The sequence below is a fragment of the Panicum virgatum genome, chromosome 5N (assembly GCF_016808335.1).
Source record: "Panicum virgatum strain AP13 chromosome 5N, P.virgatum_v5, whole genome shotgun sequence".
Classification (NCBI taxonomy): domain Eukaryota; kingdom Viridiplantae; phylum Streptophyta; class Magnoliopsida; order Poales; family Poaceae; genus Panicum; species Panicum virgatum.
In genome coordinates, this window is record NC_053149.1 from 43028485 (window position 1) to 43046681 (window position 18197).

General features: G+C 42.0%; 1 protein-coding gene across 1 annotated transcript; it reads right to left on the reverse strand.

Annotated features, from left to right (window-relative positions):
* Positions 1-607: 607 nt before the first annotated feature.
* Positions 608-10160, reverse strand: LOC120672759 (laccase-25-like). The gene is made up of 4 exons (XM_039953331.1): positions 9868-10160; positions 9412-9566; positions 1096-2465; positions 608-972 (listed from the first exon to the last, which is right to left on the reverse strand). Exons 1-4 carry the CDS (start codon positions 9949-9951, stop codon positions 842-844), a joined length of 1740 nt encoding a protein of 579 aa, XP_039809265.1. The 5' UTR covers positions 9952-10160; the 3' UTR covers positions 608-841.
* Between the last annotated feature and the right edge of the window lie 8037 nt (positions 10161-18197).

Below are 18197 nucleotides of genomic sequence, written 5' to 3' on the forward strand. Positions count from 1 at the left end.
CGGGCACGGATTTGCTATTTTCTTGGGGGCCTAGCCCATCAGCGAAAGCGAGATTAGTTAGACTGGTACTTAATCTATTTCAAATTATGGATTATTTTAGCTTTTGAATGTATCTAGAAAAGCTAAAATGACCTACATTTTAGAACGGATGGATAGAAACTCATATTGAGTTAACTTGTGAGTCAAACTAATAATTAACAATAATCAAGTTAATCTCACAGCCTTGTCGCATAAACCAAAACTTCTCAATTATCTACAAATAGCAAGATTTGTAGATACAGTCTGTGCGACTATATATACGAGCGCATAAATAGCTGTAGCAACATTTAAAAAAAACGAACCGGCAGGAGGAGCATAAGTACTCCCTCCGTTCCAAATTATAGGTCGTTTGACTTTTTTTACACCAAGTTTGACCACTCGTCTTATTCAAAAAATTTATGCAAACATAGTCAAATTTAAACCATTTTTCGAGAACTTGTATTAATAAAGCAAGCCACAACAAAAAAAGTGATGTTTTGCACAAATTTTTGAATAAGACGAGTGGTCAAACTTGAGGTTGAAAAAGTCAAATGACCTTAGCAACTAGTCAAACGCATATCCAGGATGCTTCAGGTACTGACATATCCAATTTATTTATACACCAAACTGAAACAATGATATCCATGACTCGACCCTTTACATATAAAAACGCGTGTGCTCCCTATGCCAGTAGAACAATCTTGTAACGGATGGGACAAACAATAGTTGAAAATCACGACATAGCTAGACAAAGCTTGTACACTTTTCTTGTCGACAAATCCATCACCGAATTCAAATAAAAAAATCACATTTGACAAGGGCTTTAGCAGTGAGGTAGGTCCAATGGCGGCGGCGGCACCGATGTCTCTGCCGTGGGCCCGTCCTGAACCTCGAACACCATTCCCAGCCCCAGATCAAGGTGCGCGTCGAAGTGGCAGTGCATGAACCACATCCCTGCAGATATATACAATTTATTTGATCCTTATTAGTTATTAATAGTACATTTGGATCGATGCAATGAAATAAATAAATACAGTATGATTTCTGCAAAATGTTGGGTACAAATTCGTTCTTTACCAGGGTTGTTTGCGACGAAGCGGATGACGGCCCAGCCACCGGTGGGGACGGCGACAGTGTTGCGCTCCTGCGGGTTGACGAGGTTGAACTTGAACCCCGGCGCCGCCGCGGCCTCGTCGTAGTTGCCGAAGCCCTGCGCGAGGACGAAGAAGTTGAAGCCGTGGAGGTGCATGGGGTGGCTCTCCTTGGCGATCAGCCGCGTGTTCTGCAGCACCATCTCCACCGTCTCGTTGTACCGCAGCGTCCGCACCTTGGTGGACTTGGTCGTGTACTTGAGCTCGTCGGTGTCACTGGCGTCCGCGGTGTAGTCGAAGATCACCGGCGGCCGGTCGGGGAAGTCGCGGGTGTAGACGCCCGACGCGTTCCCGTCGTAGTGCGCCTGGAGCATGGACGGCGAGCCGGCGTCGGGGAGGAGGAAGGACGCGTTGTTCATGCTGGAGGAGAAGATGCGGGGACGCGTCCCGTCGGTCGTGTTGCACAGCGTCTGCTTCGGCTGGCAGTCGCCGTTGCCGAGCCCGACGGTGACGAACATGCGCGTGTCCACGGACAGCGGCACCGTCGGCTTGCCGGGGAGCACCAGCGCGGTGAGGTTGGAGAGGAACCGGAACGCGGTGGCCGTGTCGTTGTTCTGCGTCGGCGGTGGCAGCTGCGGCGTCTCGTCCCCGGCCGCGCCGGCGTACTCGACGACGGCCCTGGCGGTGGCCGGGTTGAACGGCGGGGTCCCGCCGACGGCGCTGTCGTAGGGCGTCGCCACCATGTAGTACCTGCCGGGGGCGGCGCCCGCGGCCGCCATGAGGGCGTCCACGGTCTGCCCCGGCGCTACCACCACCACGTCCGTTTCGTACGGCGTCGTGTAGGCGGCGTCGGCGGCGACGACGGTGAAGCTGTGGTTGGCCACCCGGAGGAACATGGGCGTGTTGAGCGCGGCGTTGATGATCCGGAGCAGGTACGTCTCGTTCCGCCGCACATGAAACTTGTACGTCTGGTCGGCGGCGGAGCAGTTGCTGTAGGGGTCGCCCGGCTTGCCGTTGATGGTGTAGGCGTTGGCGGGGCCCGTGACGTTGCCGGAGAGGAACGCCGTGCGCTCCAGGTCGTAGACGTTGGCGTTCCACCACTCGCCGAGGAGGAGGACCTCCTCGCGGTGGGGCTTCGGGGAGGAGGGGTAGGAGGCGGCGCCGCCGCGGGGTCGGATGACTAGCGCGCCGTAGACGGTGGCGCGGAGGAAGGAGATGTGCGCGTGCCACCACAGCGTGCCTTCCTGGCCCGTCACGTTGAAGCGGTACGTGTAGTTGCACCCCGGCTTCACGGGGCACTGCGTCACCATCGACGGGCCGTCCGCCCACGGCGAGCCGCGCTGGAACACGCCGTGCCTGCAGCGAATTCAATTTACTGTTAGGTTTTTCATTAGCACGCTCAGACAAAAACGATTTCAGCTATACATGTGTGTGCAAATTCTTTTACCACTGTTGCCAGTAAGTGAATCTATCTATAATGATGTTAGCAAGCAAATTAAGTACCCTTGGGGATGAGCAATAAGGTACGATCTACTAGCTATAGGTAATTTTGACACGTCTAAAGCTATTTATTAAAGTGGATCGGAAGCTGAAACGTCAACGAGGAGACCTCTCGGGGATGTAGGGTTTTGCTACGTTTGATGTTGCACTGGTTTACACGAGACTTTATCCTTCCACAAATGATGTTACTCTTAGAATTATTGACCTCGGTCAAGATCTAATTGGGCCGAAAGGCCCAATCCTAATCCAATTAAATTAATCTCTGTTAGTTGCCTTTGATCGGGAGGCAAACTCAGCTCATTTAAGGGCCCGGCCCCAAATCTACAGCACTATATAACCAAGGGAAAATCCCTGGTTTTCCCTAAGCGTGATTACTCACGAGTTTAGCCGTCAAGGTTAGCATATCCCTAACCTAACCGATCTCTAAGGTGCTGGAAGGCTTGGAAGTACGGTGTCCCTCGATCTGCATCTACATCAGCCCTACTGCTTCGACTACAGAGGCGTTCATGGATCCAATTAGTTCTGGTCAATATTAATATAAGTTTTTCCGCATATAGTTTACTTAGTGATCATGATTAGGCTAAACTAAGATCATGTTCATAGTTAATTAGTTCTAACAATCGGTATCAAGAGTCTTCTTAGATCTGTCATGGTCCTAATCAAGAGCCATTTTGTTCTAAGCTTTTGTTGATCTCTGATTGGATCTGTTCATGCACGATCTACCTTCTTTTAAGCCATGTTCATGCCTCTGTTGTCCGTTTAAGATGCATATGACTGTGCAAATTAGATCTTATGGCACAGTTAAATTTGAATTAAGTTTTAGATGCAATTAGTTCTTGCAGAAAAGCTTTATGTTTTAATCGTGCATGATTAGATCTAAATCAAGGTTAATTAGATTTCTGATCACGAGATTAGATCTAATCTATTTTGGTTTAGGTCAAGTTTAAAATTTTTCTTGATCTGTTAATGCTAAGTGTCTCGGATTAATGTAAATCATTAATGTTTATGCTAATTCATGGTTAGGCCGAGACAAATTTAATGATTAAGTTAAGGAATTATGCAATTAGGGATCTAGGGTTTCGGTACTAAGTTTTTCCCCAAAATTAAGCCTCTGTTTATGTTAATTTCCGCAAATTAGATCCAAATCATGAGTTTACATGCATCAGGATAAGCATTTGAGAAGAAGGGGAATGCAAATTTCAGATCGCATAAAAAATCCCCAAATTTTCATGAACCCTAACCCTAAGATTACCTGGACGGCGACTATGAGTTCGATCGCCATGCCGCTGGCGTGAAAGTATGGTACCCCAGTGGAGCCCCTCGACGGGATGCCGCGCGTCCAGGACGCACGCGCACACCGGCGAGAGGGCCCACAGGAGTACCTTGAAGGCTGGTGGCGCATCAGGAAGACCGGTGCATGAAGACGCGCCCGCGCGGCTCTGCGGCGCACGCACGCACCAGAGGCGGCTGCAGGACAGAGCCAGCGGCGCGTGCCGCGGCCTGCGCCGCCCACTGCGCCCGGCGCGGGGCCCGCGCATGAGGCAGCGCGCGGCCTGCGCGCGTAAGTCGGCGGCAGCGCATCTGCAGGCAGGAGCTGCTGGTGGCTCGCATGCCTCGGTCCTGCCTACATGCCCGCATGAAGAGCAGCGGGTTCAGGCTCCGTGCATGAGGCGAAGAGCAAAGCGGCCGGCGGCCGGACGGGCGCAGGCCCGCGCAGGCCATGAAAAGCGGCGGCTCGGTCTGGAAATGAAGCAGGAGAGGGAGTGAGAGGATTTGGGCACCTCCGACACCTCCTCTGCATTTTATATGAGATGACGATAGCTCATAGCCATTAGATCTCACGGACGGTCCAGATCGCTCCAACATTAGGGTTTGCACCGGTTGGGCCGAACTGGGCCGATAAGCTTAATGGGCTGCGCGCAAGGGGAAACTTTTGGGCCTGTTTCATGAGTCTTTTAGCCAAGTATAAAATGTAAAGCCTTTTATTTACTGTTTTATTGATTTAAGTTTTAATTCCTCACTGTTTAAGATTAAAGGCTTTAATTAATTACTGTTGCACTTATAATTACCAGCCTTATGTTTATTTAATGCCCATGAGTATTTATTTCATATTTGATATATCTATTGTTTATAATTTCATAAATAAGTTTATTGCTTAATTTATCTATGATAGATATTTCTCAATTATAAATAGTGATATTTTCCATAATTCTGATGTTATAAGGTCAATTTAAGAATAATTATGGGAAATCGTCATTGATAAATGAGTTTATTTCTTGGGCTATTAATGAGTCTTGTTATTACAAGCACAATTAATTTCATAAAGTTTGATGTTCTTATTAAATGAGAAAATAATCTAAAGATTAATGAGCCTTATTTCCTTTAGTGCAATAAGATTTAAATTTTAGTGCAATGAAGTTTAATAATGTTTTATGCCCTAGTTATATAAGACAAAGTTAAGGTTTGATGAGGCTTATATTTACAGTGAAATTTGATCTCTTATGTGTTATTTTCACTGTTCAAGTTTGAGTTTAAAATTCCAGTTTCAAGCTTAAGTGCTTTTCCATCACAGTAAGCTATGTCTTAGATTAATAAGAAATGCATAAATTATTTTTATGCTCTAAGATTAAATAATGCATCACTTGCATTATTGTTCCCATAAGTACTTGCACTATCAGCACATTAAGACATTTGGAATTTTTTCCACTCGTGCTGATTCTAAGTCATAAGATTATGATATTGACTAAATATTATTATTTGGCTTTATCATCTCAGATACAAGCTACATGAAGGCTATTAAGCAATTTAATGGCATTGACTTTCCTTTATGGAAGAAGATGATAGAAGGCATTCTCGAGTTTCTGAAGCTTGATTATGTGCTCTATACAGTCAAGCCATTTCCTCCTACTTCTGGCATTGAGGACAATGATGAGAAGATGTATGAGTATCATTTCAAATTAGAGCAATGGGAGAAGGATAATAAGCTTGCCAAAAGAATCATTAAGCATTCAATCTCTGATGGCATAAGGGGAGTTTTTGATGATGATGAGGACAAGACTGCTTGTGGTTTCCTCTATTTAATTGAGATGAGTCATAGGCAAGTCTGCATAAGTTACTTCATCAATAGATTAACCACTTCACGTTATAATGGGCATGGTGGATTGGCAAAGCACATACATCATATGTTGAACATAGCTTATGAGATTAAGGTTCTTGGAATTAATCTCTCCGACTCATGTGTGGAGCATTATAAGAATCAATCTATAAGAGATCCATGAGATCAGGGGAGTTTTTCTTAGAATTAGTTGATAGAAATAAGTTGAAGTTCATATAGTAGAGAGCTTCATTTAGAATTAGTTAGTAGATTCAACATTAAGTTTGATGATATCAATGCACTTATTGATGAAACCTTTGTTTCAATATTAATGAGTATTTCTCTCTAAGTTAAGTGATTGTCTTTTATATTATCGAGTTTTAAGTTATTATTATTTTTCTCTACAAGTGAATTTTTTCATAATTTTTTCATGAATATTTTAACATGTGAGAATTAGATGAGATAAGTTAAGTGATGACTGAGGAGACCTTGTCGAATATGTGGCACACTAATGTTTGGACCACAAATTCGAAGGGGAGAGTGGAATGTCTCATCAATTCATAAGATGCTCCAATTAATAAAGCTAGTAAACAATTGCTCTTGTAAGATACATTTATTATAAATCTCTCCGAAATATTTCGTTGTTCATAAGCTCATGGGCAAAATTAAGTATAAAGTTTTAAGTATGAAATACTAGTTGGTGCTTATACACTAATATACTATGAGATGCCTCTAAATGAATGGAACCAATGAGAAAATTTATTTAGAGTCAACTTATAATTAAATCTGACCACCGTTGTTTTAATTATGAGTTTCAGATAAGTTTCTCTTGTTTTCCCCACCGGTGATGCAAGTTGTTACTTATTGCGTGATTATAATCAGACCAACGTAGGGTTATTATCATGCGCTTATTTGCATTTCATTGTATATGATTACTAAGTTAGTTTAAGAGCAATTTTATCATGCTAAAACATGATTATTCAAATACCATTGTGATGAGAAAGCCAATTGTCTCAAATAAGTGTGATTTTATTCTTTATTCTGGCCACCGCTGGGTACGGGATAATTTTCACAGGTCCTGCTGTTCTATCCATTTTCTGGCCACCGCTGTTGTGGATTAGTTCAATTTGGATCAGAGATGAATGAAGTATGGTTGTGTTCATGATTGTGGCCACCGCTGTTTTGTGAATATTTAATCATAGCTTTGCAACTCTAGTTCATTAACTAGCCACCGCTGGGGTGAGCTAGGATAGCAAAGAAAGCTGATCAGTGGTATAGTTTTTTGTCGTGCCAAGATAAATAGTAAACGAGCTACCGTTGTGAATTATTTCAGATAAGTTTAAGGGCCGACACTTCTAATATTTTTATTATTCAGAATTCAATGGAAGCTCACAAAGAAGGAAGGAAATAGAGAAGAAAATCTTAATGAGATATAGGATAAGTTTTCTCTATATCAATGACTTGAGATGATATATATATATATATATATATATATATATATATATATATATATATATATATATATATATATATATATATATCGTGCCATAAGTATTTCTCTAATTTTCTTCCAAACTCTGTTGAGGAGATTTGTAATGTTTAATGATAATTTAAGTTTTGGGCACAAAAGTAATAGTCTCAGTTATTTTAAAATTAATGGATGTGAATTTTGAACAATTCATATCATGGCAATTTTCTGATGGAGTCAAGGCAATAGGCTGTAACGGGTCTACAAGTTTTGAAATGTGATTCCAAAGGAAACTAAGATGCTAAGTTCATGGGTAACTTTGATTCATTTTATAAAGTAAAGGTGGATTAATAATTATCCTGATACTCTAAGGTGAATATTTTCTCCATAAGCCGACTAAAGTAAGAATGCGTTCCTAGTTTCTGGGGGAGCATGATACTAAGACGGGACCATAGTGAGTATTGGGATTTGTCGCTAAAGGGTGTATGTTAAGAAAGACTCTAAAGTGACAACATATGAATGCATACACAGCCATGCCTGTTTTGTTTGCGTGATATAGCAAATTTCGTTATAAGAATAAAGTCCAGAATAAGATAAGTAGGAAGACGTTCCTAATGTTTCAATTTTGAAGCTCTATACTAAGTCCTATAAGTAATTGACTTAGCATAACAAGCCGGAATGCTTGACAAAACTTTATTAGTTTCAGTCCAGGGGAGGTCCACTGGAAAAAGGTGTTAAAACATAGAAACACCATAATACCATGTTTATTTAATTAAGGTACTATTCAGACAAGATTTTGTAAGAGTGTGTGGATATAAATGTGCACAATTAGTTTTTATGTCTTTCACTCTTACATATATGAGCAATTCTGCAGAAAGCTCTAAAACAAGATTGGCATAATTAAGGCCAATTTTGTATAGCATGTTTTAGGCAGGCATGTGCAATATATATATATATATATATATATATATATATATATATATATATATATATATATATATATATATATATCCGGTAATATTAATGTATTAACATTGGTTTTGAATCAATGCCGCTGTTTAATGACAGTATTCCCTTAAAGTAACAACTTTTGGTTGATGGTGTCAAGCCCATTGATATTTAAACTATTATGTTGTGAATAAAGGGTCCCAGGATCAAGTCATTTTAATGCATTAAGTAAAATTGCTAGCAACATGACTAATTGAGGGTTTTATCTCTTATCATATTTTCATTAAAGTTAGTATGGATTTGATGATAAACCTGAAATGTGATTCTAGATGAGGCCGAATAATTAAACTCTCAAAATAAGTTAAGTAAGTGTTCTATCGAGGTACTGTAGTGAACTTTGGTTAATGGTGTCCCGGTATTTCTGTAATGTTTGCTAATGACTCATTTGCTGGGTTTTTGCTATGGTATTGAGTGTGAACATAAGACGAACAAAAGTTTAAGTTTAAGATTAAGATTGTTCGGTTAAGTGGGAGATTATTGATCCATGTGTATCCACCTTCACATGATCAATATTTTGAACATTATAAAGAATAATTCTTGACCTTCGGTCAAGGGGGAGAATGTTGGAATTATTGACCTCGGTCAAGATCTAATTGGGCCGAAAGGCCCAATTCTAATCCAATTAAATTAATCCCTGTTAGTTGCCTTTGATCGGGAGGCAAACTCAGTCCATTTAAGGGCCCGGCCCCAAGCCTGCAGCACTATATAACCAAGGAAAAACCCCTGGTTTTCTCTAAGCGTGATTACTCACGAATTTAGCCGTAAATGTTAGCATATCCCTAACCTAACCGATCTATAAGGTGCTGGAAGGCTTGGAAGTACGGTGTCCCTCGATCTGCATCTACATCAGCCCTACTGCTTCGACTACAGAGGCGTTCATGGATCCAATTAGTTCTGGTCAGTAGCTGATGCACGACGAAAAAATAAAGAACTATAGCTAATAGTTTGCTGGCAGCGGTTAGTTATCCCCTCCAGCTTTCTAAAACATGACATTCTGGACGTCGACACAGTCTTCGAAATACAACTTTGACTACTATTTTTAATTATGGAATATTTTTAAAATATAGTCAAAATATACTTTTGTGAAACGGTATTTCGAGATAAATCTATCCATACTATTTTCACATCTCACTACTCAACACATAAAAATTTATTTGTAGTCAAAGTTTAGAATGGTTAACTTAGGACAAACTCAAAACGACATGTTTTAGGGAAGTGCAGGGAGTAGTTACCAGTGGATGGTCATGTTGTAGGGCGACTCGTTGACGAGGTGGACAACCACCGTGTCGCCCTCCCGGACCTTGATGGTCGGTCCGGGGAGCCGCCCGTTCACCGCCGTGATGATCATCGCCTGCTCGCACAGCTGGCTTATAGACAGGTTCCCGACCTGGCCATAAATTAAACACATACACGAGCGATTAGTAACACGAAAAATATAATAATTAAGCAAGTGATCCACTAGTAAACCTAATTGGCATGTGCATGATGCCCCGCCAATAGAATCAAGAAATAATACTACCGATGCATGAACATCATTAGAAACAATATAAATATATCAAAACCGTATATACATGTGGTGCTTGCAAAGCAAAACTATCTTAATTAAACATATACTATATATGCATGGCGAACAACGAGAGAGATATATGAAGTAGAAAAGAAAAACTATATATGCACATGTGGATTACATTGAAGGTGTGCTCCACAACAGCAGCTTGAGCAACAGAGGCAGCGAAAAAGAGGCCGAGAGGCAGTAACCAAGGCCAGGCCATGGCTCTCTTCAATCAACGACCAACAACACAGAGACTAGCTGATGAAGAGGATGAGGATATGATATGGTTGTTAGAGAAGAGAACTGTTGTTATGCAACTGATTGGAGACATGTATGAGAAGGTTGGCATGGAGTTCAATATATAGGCCGGGAGATCAATGACGATGAGGACTGACTGAATACATTGATCAGTTAGTTGGAACACGTAAGGTAGCCTAGCTTCGAGTGTTCGTTCATCGTCAGGCACGTGCGTCTTATATATTCAAAGGTCGCAATAATTGTGGTAAGAAAGGGAGAAAAAGTTATCCATAAGCAGAAGCGGATTGGCTTTTACGCGTAGATTTTTCTCCAGTTGCGTGTAGGGGTGGTAATGGGCCATGGCCCTAATGGCCTCTTCACAGCCCAATAAAGCCCTTAAAATTTTTAGTTCAAAAATATATATGTTTAGAGTCCGGCCCTTTTAGGGCCCGATCCTTAGATTTTCTAGTTCAAAATGTTGGGCCCTTTACCACCCCTAGTTGCGTGTGTTACTGCTTTTAATTAAAGGGGATAGAGTTTGCAAAGGATATGCAACTAATGTATTGCTACTATTTGATTTCACTAGTCAAAACGATGGAAAAGCTAATTTGAGTTATATCGCCCGTGATTGCCAGGAGATGAGTAGCTTCAATGGCATCTGCATCCATTATTAAGAGAACTTGTACAAGATTTTAAAGCTACTTACAGTATTCGAACATTGCAATAGACCGTATCTTTACATAAAAGTATGTTTTGTAGCACAACAACCCGTCTCCTAGTTTCAAAAAGTTGGACCAAGTATAACAATAATCATATATATCATTTCTAGTATTTACAGGCATGATAATTAATTGTTATATAATGTAACGAACTAATATGTGATACATACACGGTGGCAAAGCAACGGAACATAGTTTGAAGTGTGACAGCAGGTGTACTTTTCATGAGTCGATGGAACACGGCTGGTTGGCGGTTATATAGAAGAATTTGACAACTAGCAGCTATCGGACTTTCATGATAGAGGGGATAGGCCGGCCAGTTTCCGTAAGGCATATGATGATAAGGGTCTGATTACAAGGCCAAGATCATTTGGCCGATCATAGTTTCTCTTTCTTCGCCGTGACTTTCAGAGATACTTCCCTGGGCACATAACTTTCTTTAGCTCCTTATCAGAAATAAAGTTAAGATGTTTTACCTAGAGCACTTTGTCTAAAACAAACGATGATCAGGATGCAAGACAAACAAAGATGCTCCGTTCCGCTAGGGAAATCCTTCATTCACCAGCTATCTTTGGGTGGTCAAGCTCAAGTCATACTACCTTTAGCCAAACCAAAGCTACAGTAACAGCTTGGAGGAGTACCGTCCAAAGAAGTAAGATGGAGCCTTTGGCAAAAACGTTTTTGTCTTTATTTTGAGCAGTCAGCGTCATAAACAGTTCAATGGCCCGTGCATTTATATCTCCATTTAGATCCTACGAAACATATCCTATACGCATGATGATCATTTAAGGCTACGTTATGTTGCAAACAAATTTTCTATGCTTTGGTTAACTACTCTAGATGTTTCATTGTAAATACAACGATATATGTTGTAGTCAAATGAAGTAGTATTGGGGGCCACGCCCATGCCCAAAAGTTAATTTTTTGTGACTACAAGAAGTGGTCTTATTGAAATCAGTCAATTGTGTATTTAAATAGTTGCACAATTTCTTGGCTTTCACTAATTGACACCATCTGCTTGGTAATAATCCTATTTTTCTGAAGCTAACAATTTTTTTAGGAAATAGACTTTGTTTTGATATCACAACTCAGTGACCTTGTAGAAAATTGTATATAGAAATTAGAAACGTAGAAATATGGATCAAAGTCCATACCGTGTTATGGTTACGTAAGCTACCAAATATGTGGAATCAAGAATATATGTACCTGGACTTGAGAAATTAATTCATAGTTACTCTTACGGCACCAGTCAATGCAAGGTATGGTTTTCTTACGGGACTCATTTTACTTATTTCATGTCTTTCTTGCCTAGTTTTGTCTTCGAGTCCAGGATTTAACAATTGAATGACAGCTACAGGAAGCTATTCTTTTTCTGGATGACATATGTCTATGCCTAGAGTTGAAAAGGCGACTCAGTAATAAAATGACTTAACTGATTGAAGAGAAGAGTTTTTGTGGATAGAAGCACCGTCTTCAAGATTTGTGTCTTGTAAAACATGTCTTTTTGTTCCTTTATGTGGACCAAGCTTACATATATGGCAACGTATCTAGTGCAAACCAAGGACCTTGTGCAAACCTGTGCAAACCTACTAAACAAAGTTTCAAAAAATTCTGAAAAAAATCATGAATGTGCTTCTCAGATTACATCATCTACATATAAAATTTCATGGTCAAATTCGTCTTACTCTAGAAGTTACAAAAAAGACAAATTTGAGATGCATTTGAACCATTATTGTTGTCAGAAATTTTGTCTTTTTTGTAACTTTTAGAGTAAGATGAATTTGACCATAAAATTTTGTATATAGATGAGGTAAGTTGAGAAGCACATTCATGATTTTTTTCAGAATTTTTTGAAATTTTGTTTAGTAGGTTTGCACAGGTTTGCACAAAGTCCTTGGTTTGCACTAGATACGTTGCCTACATATATTACTCTACAAGTTATACCTTCTTAGAACGAAGCACCCATTTTCCAGAGCATCAGTCTTGAATATCCAGGATGATATATATATGGGAAGTTTTAGTTAGAAACAGATGAATTCTGTTACTAGTAGCAGCAACGGCACTTTGTTGGGCTATTTGGCTAACTAGAAACGAAGTGGTTTTTGACAAAAACAGACCTAAATCTTTCTTGCAGGTATTATTCAGAGGAATGCACTGTCTTCGCCAATGGGCCAGCTTATAGTGACTTGATAACAAGAAGGAGGAACTGGTTCAGGCGAGTCGTCATTTAGAAGTATCAGCTTTGCAGTTCTTCAATTTCAATGGATGGTTATCAAATAGACGGATTGGTCTTGTTTAGTTTTAAAAACAGGCGAAATCTCGAAGCAAAGCTATCAGCAGTGCGCATCGCTAGTCAACGGAGGTCGCGGGAGCTTCATCAAGCCAGTCTCGGGAGCAAAGCTCGCTCCTGGCATGCTGGAGGGAATCTTGCATCCTCCAGGCCAGGCTGCTTTTACCTCCCAGGCAACCAAACTAGTGCAAACTGCATCGAATGGGCCTAGATGCAGGCATCCAATCACATCCTTAAGTGTCAATACTCATTACAAGCTACACACAGCAGCAAAAGGGAATCCACATTTTTCGCATGAAACAAACTTGTAACACTCTATACTACGAAAGATTATGAAGAGCCTGTGTGCTCTGCACAATCAAATTCTTAAGCAGAGGTGTAGTAGGCAGAACACGCCAGCCTCCACCATCTCTAAATCCTCGTCATGCTCCACACCAACATCTTCAACTCCGAGCTTCAACCCAATTCCATCCAAACCATATCTTTGTGCCTGATCGCCATCACATTGGTAGTCAGGCGACTCGTGGATCCCATTAAGAATGTTTTGGGAGACGCTGGTGATTGATCGAGGGTGGGGGATCAGGCGCAGAGATGACTGCACAACACTACTAGAGAATAGGGCTTTCCAGCCTCCTTCACTACCTGTTGCCTTGAACTGGTTGTAAATACCCCTTTCCTTACCGCTACAAGCATCCCTACAGGTTGGTAATACGAACTGGCAGGGATGCTCTGGGAGGTATCCCTACCGGTTGGTATTACTAACCTGTACCGGATAAAGTTTTTTGAACACATAAGTTTTTTGAAATTTTAATTGGTCTCGGATAAAGAAATGGTCTATAAAATTTATAGATCTTGACTAGATACACAACTTTGTAGTTGAAATTTTTTCCATTTGAGATCGCTTTGGCATTGAAATATATGATACAAGTTTTATATTAATTTAAACAAATAAAATTTTAAAAACTTCAAATGGCTTCAGATGGAGAAATAGTATATATGGAATTTGTAGATCGCGACCAGATCTACAACTTTGTGGTTGACAACATTTTCATTTGAGGTCTCTATGGCTAATATAAGATATTTAAAAGTAATGTTCAAAGAAAAATATCTCATCTATAATCATATATGATGGTGTAGCCGGATGGTATAGAGTCTTCGTGGGAAGTCAGAGGTCATCGGTTCGAACCCCCGAAATGCCACACGTGGGTATATTCGCATGGAAAATCACATGAGTGGCGACGTGCATAAATATTTTTTTAATTTTTGTTCGCACTGTAAAAATCTTCTTTTTTTTTTGGAAATTTTGAACTGGCACCAAAGAGGCATCCTTTGGTACCAACCCTTCGGTGCCGGTTGTGGGAACCGGTAGCGATGCCCCTTGTGCCGGTATTTGAACCGGTAGGTGTTGGCATTTCTTAATGTCATCACTAGGAATGGTTAGGCTACAGTTCGTTTGACAGGTGGACATAATGAAAATTATGACCGTCTTATTCGATGATGCCAACTGAGCGGTCAGTGATGGAGATTTAGTTTATTTATTTGTTTCTTGTGAGAGGGCAAGAGGAGGACGAAAAGGGGGGCCAGGGGTGGGTGGGTGGGGGGGGGGGGGTCTGAGGGTGTGAAATCTCAATTGCTGTCACCAACTCGCAGCGATTGGTGAAGTATCTTAGGAACATTTGGTTGTGATATGTGAGGGCACACAGGAGAAATGGTTTGCATCTTAGACTAGTAACATGGACTTCGTCTGAAACTCAGCTGGCTTGAGCTTGTTGGGCATAATGCAATTGCCTCTAAGTTAATGCTTTTTCTTCAGACCTAGAGTACCGTAGACAGTGTTTTCAATGTTTTGACGCAAAAGGTCTTACATTTTCTCTGGACGGGGTCTGCTTTTTTTTAGTTACTAAGTTAACTTGTGTGACATGCAATGCACTCTGTAGTCCAAAAGAAAGCAGAAAACAATAGGGTGATGCGTCATACACAAAACACAGATGGATATGAGATTTCCCATCTCTACAAAAAGGTGGTTATCTTGATCCAGCAGAATCTGTACTAACAGATCAATGGTGAAAACTTCGGGACCAAGCTCCTACATGAATGTTCCCAATCTGGCAAGCAAGTGATCTGATTTGATCTCTGTTTCTCTGGACTCAAGGGATGCATAGATAGGCAGAGCTTTTTCCTCAGGAGACAACAGACAACTACGATGGCTAGATCACGCAATCGAATAGCACCAGCCGTATCTGTTTGTTTATGCGCCAGGCAGACGCGTTCAACCGCCGGCTAGCTTCAATCAGTTCGTATCTGATTGGGTTGTGTACTCGGCTGATGAATTGCCAATCATGCAATAAAGTAACACTGAAGATACCTATGGTGAATCAAAGTTAAAGCCTGCGTACTAAATTGCCATCTGCCAGTATTTATATACACTCGCTGAAACGAGTTCTTTCGTTCTTTTTACTTTACTTTACTTTTTTCTTTATCTTTTCTTTTCTTTCTTTTTCTTTCCTTTCTTTCCTTTTCTTTTCTTTTTTTTTGGGTGAAAGGCCAGTAGAACTGTAGGAGAGTGTCAAATGCTGTTGGCCTGTTGCCAACTTGCGACGATTACTGAAGCATCAGCAGCATTAACAGTCTAGCAATTTTGGCTTGGCTAGCTAAAAAAATAGAAATATAAAATCCCTAAAAATGGATCCAACAACTTATGCAAACATTCCCACTAGCTATCCCGTTAGCCACCCTGGCCTCCCGCTAGCTATTTTTTGCCTAGCGACGTCCGCTAGCCATCCACGCTCGCGCAACTCCTGCCCCTCGCACGCCTCGCTACCATGCCGCCGCTATGCCGCGGCGCGTGCTGCCGGTCCGCCCCCACGGAGCCCGCGTGCTCTGGCGGCCCTGGAGGCGGCGGTAGGGCTGGAATAGGCAGCGGTGGGGTCGGAATCGATGGCAGCGCTGCGGTAGCGCTGGAGGCTGTGGCGGCCCTAGAGGCGGCAGCCCTGGAGGTGGCACTGGGGCGGAATCGGCGGCGTTGGGGTCGGAGTCGATGGCGGCGGCAGCTGGAGGAAGCGCTGGTGCTGTTGCCATGGATGGAAGTTGCAGGTGGAGCCCACGGAGAGAGATGAGAGTTGGATATAAAGAGAGATATTTCACTAGTTGTTGGTTCCCCACCCTAGGATAGCTAAATAGGCAGCTAAATAACTAGCTAAAAAGAAATTTGGCTAGTCTAATTTAGTTAGCTTTTTGGAGATGCTCAGCACATTAGAATTTGACTTGGGAGGGTACCAAGCAACAATGGTTCAATTTTTACACACATGTAGCTCTGAGTTCTGGACTTTAGCTGGCCTAAACTGGTTGGCAATAATGTAATATCGAGGTTGTATCTAAACCATTTCTCTGGCCCCACAAACTTTTTCCATGTTATTATATTCTAGATTTGGTAGTGCATGTTTTCATTTATGACTTGGATGTTTTTTGGAGGGACCTTTTTTGAATCAACATGTATGAATGCAGTGAGCTCCTCCGTCCAAAGGAAAGCGGAAAACAACAGGGTCATGCGTCATTTACACAGAAATATATGAATGTGATGTCGCAACTCTAGGAAAATGCGATACTTGGTCCTAAAGATGTGATCAACACAAGTCATTGATGAAAGTTCCAGGACCAATAAGTTGTGTGTTTCAATTCGGCAAGCAAGTGCTCTCAAGGAGGAGAAAGATCGAGGGAGGGAGGGAGGCGAGTCAACACACGAAGCTTTTGTACAACAAGACAACCGACATGCCGAGATCAACATGGCCAAGTAACACCCAAGAGCCAACACTCTACGATGTGTCTATGCACTAAGCACGTTATTCAACCGACGGCTTTCTTTCAGCAGTTCATATTTGTTTAGGCTGTGCGCTCGACTGTAGTACTAGCTGCACTTCTCGTTGACCAGCTAGTTTTTATTCTTTGTTAAAAAAGGATGGATCCCTTGAATAATATAGTCACCCATGACCGGGTAGTATTTGTGATTTATTTAGGGCCTGTTTGCATAAATAAAACCATTCCGTCCAAATGCGAGCAAATTGGTGGAAAATGAACTAAGGAAAAATCTCTCCCAATACATATGGATTGGAGGGAATTATTCTATTTTCAAACAAGGCCATAGTCAGAGTGACTGGTGATATTGTAAAACGAACTTGCATGGGAAAAATTACTTTTTGACTACATCAAATATTTTATCGCTCATATGAATGATTTTTTTTTTGCAGGAAAGTAAGTCATCAGAGTAAATATTTCCTTAGATCAGCTAGTGACGAAGGTGGCGCACAGAAGGGACTTTTGCCGTCACCACGGGTCCGGTCCTAACACAACACAGGTCGTAGCAGGCGGCTTCAGTTCAGATTATTCGTTTTCTGTGTCCGCCTGACTGACCAATTCAAACTTGGCCAGAGCTTGCTTCACCACCTTCTCGACCTGATCCAGGGTTCCATCTGCTGCACGTTGAATCATACATGGAACTGGTTCAGACTGAAGTACTGACCTACTTTTTGATATTTGAATAAAACTACAAAATTACCCAGGGTTTTCAATTTCGTTTTTGCAAAAATTTCGGCCACCACCGAAATTCGCGAAATTTCGCCGAATTTTTTTTTTAGACTAGCACATAAAATATGTTTTTTCTAAAAAATTTTAGATCTAAACAACTATTAGTGTGATTTATGAATACACATTATCTCTATCTATCTATACTACTAAAAATTGTCTAGGAGGGACGCGCCCTTTGGTCGTACGTCGCTTGGTGCGATCCTCCCGTCGCCCCATCGTCCAGCTTCCGTCGCACATGCACCGTCCGTTTGAATCCCTGAACCTCCGCCGCTGTCAATTGGTTGATCGCGCTTCCCTCGTACGGAAAACACGCAGCCCAGGCCGCCGCACCACGAGATCCGTCCTCGCTACGCTCAAATCGCTAACTGACGATCTCTGCCTATCCCCCAACCCCCTCCTCCTACGGATAGATCCTCCCGCTCGCATGTGTCACGTCGCTGAATCCACGACACGCCGCCGCCATCCCCACCGCTTCGCGCCCACCGATGGCCTTGTTTCGCTTGCCGCCTCCCGCATGACAAGCCTTAATGCCACCTCCACCCGATCTCTCTCGCTCGCCCAACACGCCACCGCTGTTGCCACTGCTCGACTAACCGGAGCAGGGCGCCGGCGACTGTTGGCTGATTCATTGCCTCCGTC